The sequence below is a fragment of the Lepidochelys olivacea genome (genome assembly GCF_965140295.1).
Source record: "Lepidochelys olivacea isolate rLepOli2 genome assembly, chromosome: 11".
Taxonomy (NCBI): domain Eukaryota; kingdom Metazoa; phylum Chordata; order Testudines; family Cheloniidae; genus Lepidochelys; species Lepidochelys olivacea.
In genome coordinates, this window is record NC_140421.1 from 14,274,129 (window position 1) to 14,281,773 (window position 7,645).

General features: G+C 47.5%; 1 protein-coding gene across 1 annotated transcript; it reads left to right on the forward strand.

The window, feature by feature from the left end:
* Positions 1-930: 930 nt before the first annotated feature.
* On the forward strand, positions 931-6,837 carry EN1 (engrailed homeobox 1). Its single transcript, XM_084643351.1, has 2 exons — positions 931-1,636; positions 6,024-6,837. Exons 1-2 carry the CDS (start codon positions 970-972, stop codon positions 6,338-6,340), a joined length of 984 nt encoding a protein of 327 aa, XP_084499477.1. The 5' UTR covers positions 931-969; the 3' UTR covers positions 6,341-6,837.
* The last annotated feature ends 808 nt before the right edge of the window (positions 6,838-7,645 follow it).

Consider the following 7,645-nt stretch of genomic DNA (forward strand, 5'->3'; position numbering starts at 1 on the left):
AAAGAAAGAAAGAAAGAAAGAAAGAAAGAAAGAAAGAAAATCACTTTTACGAAGTATTTGCCATCAACACTTCCAGTGCCTGCCTGTCGCATGGGTTAAACACGTACGTAATCCTACATTACTTGAACAAGTTGTTTATGGAGTTGATTTTATATTTGCTTCCAGCAAATATAAATAAATAAATAGCCCCACGCAGGGGTGGGTGGGAGCAGCGCCTGGGATGGATGCGCAGGGAAGAGCGCTGAACTCCCTCCGATTTATCCAACCCCACGGATTATTTATCCGCAAAATTCCGAGGCATGCGATTGGCGGACGTCAGGGGTCTCAGAGAGATCTCCCGCTCCCCATTGGCTCGTTCCACGTGCGGGCCAGCCTCACGTGCTTCCGGTTCGAATGAAAAAAGTGTGGCTGAGCGATTTTTTAGGGAGAGTTTGTTGCAAAGATCGGAGCTGTCAGAGATTTGCTTTAAAAAATTAAAAAAAAAAATACCCAGGCGCTGTGCAAGCTGGCGCTGGAAGACTCTGCCAAGCCTGATCTGTGGGCAAAGCAGAGTATGACACTTGGGGAAACCAAAACCTACAGTATTTGTAGGCAGATGGGTAGATTTTAAAGGCGATTCGGGGAGGGGGGGGGCGGGCGTGGGGGGGGGGAGCTGCTTTGTTCTTTTATTTTATTGGGTGGTGGTGGAAATAGCAGGTAATTGCAAACGAATCCAAAACCCAATTCGCTCCAGTGTGTCTCCGTGCTTTTGGATCTAGCTGCCTTTAAAAACAAACAAACAAACAACAACAACAAGCAAACAAACCCCACCACCAACCCATCTCTCTAGGTCAGATCCAAGCCAACAAGTGGATTTTATTTGTGGGTGTTTTTTTTTTCACCCCACCACCCACTGGGGTGGGAATAAAAAGCGCGTGTCGGGGGGAGGGGGGGAGGGAAAGGCAGCGATCTCCGTGGCGGGGGCTGATTATGGAAGAGCAGCCGGACAGTAAAAGTCACCGAGACTCTGCTACCACCAGCGGCAGCGGCAGCAGCGATGGAGAAAGCGTCCCCGTCTCCCCCAGCCACGCACCTTCCTCGCCCGCAGCGCCCTGCCTCCTGCCCATGCCCCACCACCAGCCGCCGCCGCAGCCCCATCGCACCACCAACTTTTTCATCGACAACATCTTGAGGCCGGACTTTGGCTGCAAGAAAGAGACGCTGCTGATCGTCGGCGGAGCGGCGGCGGCGGGAGGAGGAGGAGGTGGTGGCGGCGGCGGCCGGGACAGAGACCGAGATCGCGGTCAGACACCAGGTAGAGAAAACGCCAACCCACTGATAACGAGGCCATCCAACCCGTCCTCTCTCCTTTGCCCGGATTCAAACTGTAACCCCGACAGCTCCTCCTCGGCGCCTCCTGCTGCAGCTGCTGCCTCTAAAGCGAACCCCGCCGCGGCAGCAGCAGCGGTAGCGGCCGCCAAGCCACCCTCCGAAGGGAGTGGAACTAACCCGGCGAAGTCTGGGGAGCGCGCCAACCCCGCCATCCTGCTCATGGGCTCTAATAATGGAGGACCTGTTGTAAAGAGCGATTCTCAGCAGCCTCTAGTATGGCCTGCCTGGGTTTACTGCACTAGGTATTCAGACAGACCGTCTTCGGGTAAGAACCACTTCGCTGATCGCACCGGTTAGCTGTTACATAATACGCCGTGGCTTTTCTTTTTTCTCTCCCCCCCCCCCCTTCTTTAGCGTCTGTAGGTTTTTTATTTTTTATTTGTATTAAAAAAAAAAAGAGCAATGCTATAGAGCCTGGGGGTGTTTGGGTCACACAGCCAAGCCCTCCGCGCTCGGGATTACATGATTTGGGGTGGGGGGCACGGGGAAATCTTTTCCTCTTGCCCCAACTTTCCGCCCTCCCCCCCATAAACTCCCGAATTCTGATGCAGGAGGCCAGATCTGGCATATTTCACCGGGGTGGGGGGCTTTTTATTCCGATTCGGTTGGGACTGGGAGTACAGATACAGTAGCTGTGAAGCAAGGCAGTAGATTTTTTATTTTTATTGTGTGCTGATGAGTGGGGGGGAGAATGGGAGGGGGAGATCAGAGACACATGTTGAACGTATTATATATTTGAAAGGGTGTTGGGGGTGGGGTACGGTTCTGAAAGGCAGAAAGAAGGGGCGGATGAGAGAAATGCTTTCAGGCAAAAATGTTTCTGTTATGGGAAAGCAAAATGGGCCTCTCCCAGAGCAAAAGAAAACCAGGCCTGTAGGTCGCATATTGACAAGCGGGGTTTTATGTTCGTTCGAGGTTTTAGCGGCCAAGGAGCTTTCTTTTCTTAAGGATAATATCTGCTATTGTTTGGGGAATTTATTTCCCCCTCCCCCTCTCAAAAAAGATGGGAAGAAAATATTCTGAAACAAAGAAAAAGAAAAAAACAAGATCAGATTCTCTGGGACCGGAGATATTTCTGCTGCTGCTTGTTATTTTCTTGCAAGTCCCTTTAGCGTTCCGTTTGCTTATTTTAATTATGTTGACATGGAACAAATCAGGTGACCCGGGTCACTTTTAAAGGGTCTCCCAGAATTACCTCCCAGTCCAGCTTGTGGCTAGAGGAGAGGAATGTAGATCAGACTGCTCCGGAAAAGTCCCGGGCAAGGAAGTTCCCCAACGAGACAGCGTTTCTGGCCGCAAACCTTCGTCCAAACCGGCGGGGGTGGGGGAGAGTAAGCTTAATAATAAAACAGAATAAGAATCAACCCACTTTGGTGGGAGCAAGGGCCAGGGCCGGGGAAGGCAGAGGAGTGGCGAGCTAGCCCAAATGCCCGGCTGGTGGCTAGCTAACTCACTCTCTCTTGTGCTCCTTCCCTTTATTAGCTCCGTCCACGGAAAGTGATCAATTTGCTGGTATCAGCCAGAGTCATCTAGATTCCTACTGTTATTGACACGTCCAGCGACTTGAAACTCAGAAAAGCCAGTTTGATTGACTAAAGGGATTGATTGAGTTGTCAGGCTCTTGCCTTCCTAGCTCTCGGCCTTGGGCAGGGCAATGATTTTATTACCATTTCCCAATGCCGCCACATGCAAAGTATTTTACACTTTCCTTTTGCAAAATCTCCTCTCTGGCACCCAGTCCCAGAGACCTCCGCTGGGAATGTGCACCGTTCTCTTTGTTGCGCTTGGCTCTGGCCCTGTGTTCCCCTGACTGGTATGTGGTGCAGCTCTGGCTAGCCGAGGACCAGGGGCTGAATATATCTATAACTTTATCTAGGTATAAGTGTATTTATCGTGCACCCCCCTTCAGAATTGCTGTTTTATTACAATGGCAAATTTCAGTTTCCAAAGGGAAAGGAGCTGAGATCAGATCGGTGCAATTTTTTCAAAGCAGCCTCTGCAGGGTCTGGAACAACCAGGAGATAATGTGATAAGAGATTTATTACCCCCCCCCCTTTAGTAAACTGGATAAAGCGGGGATTAATATATATTAATATATATTCCCCCGGGTTCCCTAAACGTGCCCTGAGATCTCTGAGACAAACAAACCAGCCCTGTGAGATGAGCTTTAGGCCTACTCTCAGCTAGGAAGCCTACTGTCTTCCTCCCCTAGGTATCTGGGACTGTGGGTGGGTGGGTGAGGGGAGACTGTCTCCCTAAAATTTGGATTCCCCAGCTCTTGACCTGCTTTGGATCAAAACCTTGAGGTTTTCAGAAATTGTTTTAAATTCCTCCCTAAAAAAACCCCTTTCACAGGATTTGTTTGGAAGTCAAAATGCAACAGCCTGCAAAGCCAGCCTTATGCTTTCCATCCTCTTGGACTTACCCTTTATCAATCTGTTTCTAGATGACTACATATCAGCTCTGAGCATTCACCTTGCCTTTGGGAATACTTTTCTGGTGCCAGAGCCTTTTATTTTTACACCCGCACATACTATCGGTGTTTCAAGTTCAGAGGTTTCCATTTATACCTTTAAAGAAAGGCCTGAAAAGCCCGATTTGACCATTAATAAGGGGAGGGTTTCCAATGAGACTATAAACAGGAGAAGTAACTCATTCGGATGATCCAAGTGTCCTGCCGAGAGAGGCAGAACTGAAATATACAATCTGCAATCCATTTAAAACGCATTCCACACGGATACAAATGTGCGTTTCCCCCTATTCGTTATAATATCCCCACTTCTCTTTAGAAACAGAGGGAAAGGGAGAGGAGGGAGATTTTCTGTTAAATTAACATCTATAAAGCCAATGGATTTGAACAGTCACTCGGACGAGTGATGGAATAAATACCATTTACTCTGCGATAATGCGCACGCTGCCCTGAAAACAGGAGCGATCCAGAATGAGCTTGTTCGTTAACGGTGGCGAGTCTTTATTGTGATCCTGTTTAGTATTAGTTTATACTAACACACTAGGCGGCAGGGGAAGTATTTCCATTTCTCTGCAGGGCTTGTCTAAAATTCGTGTTCGTCAAAACTGAGCAAGGTGGTGGGGGATTTTCCAGGAACGCGGGGCCAGTTTAGATTACAGGGGCACTTTTCTTCCAGCTAGCCCAAAGCTAGCTGTGTATGGAGCAATCCTCCGGCTTCAGTGAGGAGTTTGAATGTATTTATCAGAGGGGGGTGGAGATGCGCGCTCCGCAAATGAACTCCACTTCGCTGTTCCAACTCCTCGGGTTAACGGAACCCCCCTTAGGTGGCGTGTTCAGAGACAGCGCAGCGTGTGTGTGTGTGTGTTTGTGTATCTATCTTTTGTGCAACGGCGTCTTCTCGTCTTGACTTGACTGCACCCTCTTTGCAAGTGGGGCGCGCTCTGGTACAACCCTCCCCCCCAAAAGAAGCGCGATAGGACGCCCGAGATAGAATTCGTTTCCTTTTGTAACGGATTAGTCGAGGACATGGGGGCAAATGGGGTATTTTCGCAGGATCAGGCGTTCAGAGGTGACCGAAAAAGGAAAGGTGATGTTTGGTGCGCCTCCCGTCAGGTTTGCAGAACGGCAGGAGATATCTCTGATTATTTCACAGAGGGTTGCAAAACATTAAGTTTGCGGTCTAAATATTCGCAGGGGTTTATTTGAGCTCTCGGATTCCGGAATTTTAAATTAAAACAGAGAATCTTCAGACAGTCTGTTTCTGTGCTGTCTGGCCTGTCATGATCCTCTTGCTTCAAAAAGATCTTACGAGTGGAATGGAGTTTATTGGGGGCACATCAATGGGGTTTATATTTTCATCCCCGCGTCCGTTTCATTTGAAGCGGTGTGTGTGTGTGTGGGGGGGCAAATACAAAGATTTGTCCTGTCACGATCCACGATATACATGTTTTGAGTTATCCAGTTTTGCCCAAACAAAACAGACTTTCTTACCTACACCACGGAGACTAGATTTGGAGTAACACAAATAACGAGGCTCACAAGTAGACTAATGATAATACATTAGCTCACCTCCTATTAGTTATTATTTTGGGTAGATTATTTGGTCCTTTTAAATCAGTGCCGGAGCTCATTGTGCCCTCAGTATATTTATCTAGGGCCACAACTCAGCGAATTTTCCGCGTAGGGTCCCTCTATAATGAGAATTAACTGTTAAAACCCTCAAGCCACTGCTGGTTTTAACTTGCCAGGTTTTCCCCCAACTTAGCCTTTATTCTGAACATAAACGTGAATTACACTGTGGGTAGGTGAGGGGGGAAGAAACACCTTCCCCCCAAATAACCCCCTCATCACCCACTATAGAAAGCAATTTGATGGCCTGCTTTTGGCGGCCATTATTTTTTTTGGGGGGGGGAGGAGAAAAATGAATAAGTCGGCCATTTTTATTGCAAACTGATGCCAATGAGAAGGCTCTGCCTCAAGGACAGGCAGAGGGGTATGGGAATAAAGCAAATGCTGGGGAAGCGGGGGGCTGCGCCCCGTGAGGAGGAAGCTTTGCCCAGGGGTGAGGAACGGAGGGATCGCACATTTCACATCCGAGGATGCATTTCAAACAGCTATCCCCCCTTTTTTTCTCTCTTCTCCTCCTCCCCGCCCCCCTGTTTCTGTCGGTCTCTGTCCCTAGGTCCGCGGACCCGGAAACTGAAGAAGAAGAAGAACGAGAAGGAGGACAAGCGGCCTCGAACAGCCTTCACTGCCGAGCAGCTGCAGAGACTCAAGGCGGAGTTCCAGGCCAACCGCTACATCACGGAGCAGAGGCGGCAGACCCTGGCCCAGGAACTCAGCCTGAACGAATCCCAGATCAAGATCTGGTTCCAGAACAAGCGGGCCAAAATCAAGAAAGCCACGGGCATCAAGAACGGCCTGGCTCTTCATCTCATGGCCCAGGGACTGTACAACCATTCCACGACCACGGTGCAGGACAAAGAGGAGAGCGAGTAGTCAGCAACCCCCGCCCCAGTCCGCATTGATTATTATTAATTATTATTATTATTATTATTATTATTGCCAGGAAAGGAAAATGAAATAAAAAGGACTTAACAGTGAAAAGTGACATACTGAAGGGGACTTTGGACAGGTGCTATTTAAAATCAAATCTATTGTCTATCCATAGTATAAGGACTCCAATTAAAAAAAAAAAACCCGAACACTTACAAAAATTATCTCTATATAGCCAAACATCATATGACCTTGTATATATTTAATTTCAGGTAAGAAATATGTGTAGCGATCTCTATTTGCTGGACAGTTTCTCTTCCTCTCTGTCTCTCTTTTGTTTGTTTTTTTGTTTGTTTTCTTTTTCTGATGTCGTTGCCTCTTGTTTTCAAGTAAATGTCTGACTCCCGAATTTTTCTTTTATTTTTCGTGTGAATTTCCGTCTCTCCCCCCCCCCCCCCGAAGAATTGGATCCACTGACTGCGAGCCTGAACCCGCCGCTACAAGCCAAAGATTTTATTATGTTCAGAAATCTGTAGTCTGAAATAAAGTGTAGACTGTGTTCAGGATACAGACTGGCTGTTCTTATTTATATATATAGTCACAGCTTGATGATTTGTGTGGTTTTTTTTAATTGATTAGGATAGCGATTGGCTAACCACCCTTACAGAAAGTGCGAATCAATTTTTAGTTCCCAACTGAACCCTTTAGAAATCGGAGCTACTGTTTAATTTGGCTGGTTGCTTTGTGGCCACTGGTTAATGTGTGAAGTCAGTGGTAATTGTGTGTCCCGGTGACTCTGCCATGAAATTGCCAAGCACACTACTGTCTTACTCAAAAAGGAAGGTGTGGTTTTTTTTTAAATCTAAATCATGCCTCAGTCCTCGTCGTCCTCTGCTCCCCCCCCCCCCTTGCGTTTCTTTTGCTTTTTTACAGGACATAAAACCCACCTCATCATAACACATCAGCTGCACCTTCAGGAAAATGTCATGCAGCCTTCTGGATATTTAGGGCTCCAGAACGTGTTGAAAAGGAATTTGTCTGACAGCTCCTTGAGATCAGTGTCGTCCCATATTGAATTTTCACAGAGGAGTTGTGTGTTTTTTTTTTCCAGGGCAGGATACAGAGGCTAGAGTGAAAACGATCATTACTTTGCAGTCGGTTGCTTAGCAGCATCTCCTAATGAATGGTACTTTCACTCTGTCCTCAGCCTTTATCTCAGCCATTTCAGTTTTAAAGTAAATCCAGTCACTTAAGGGACTTTAAAAAAAACCACCACCACGCCCACGGAAATTATTTCATGGGGGCGGG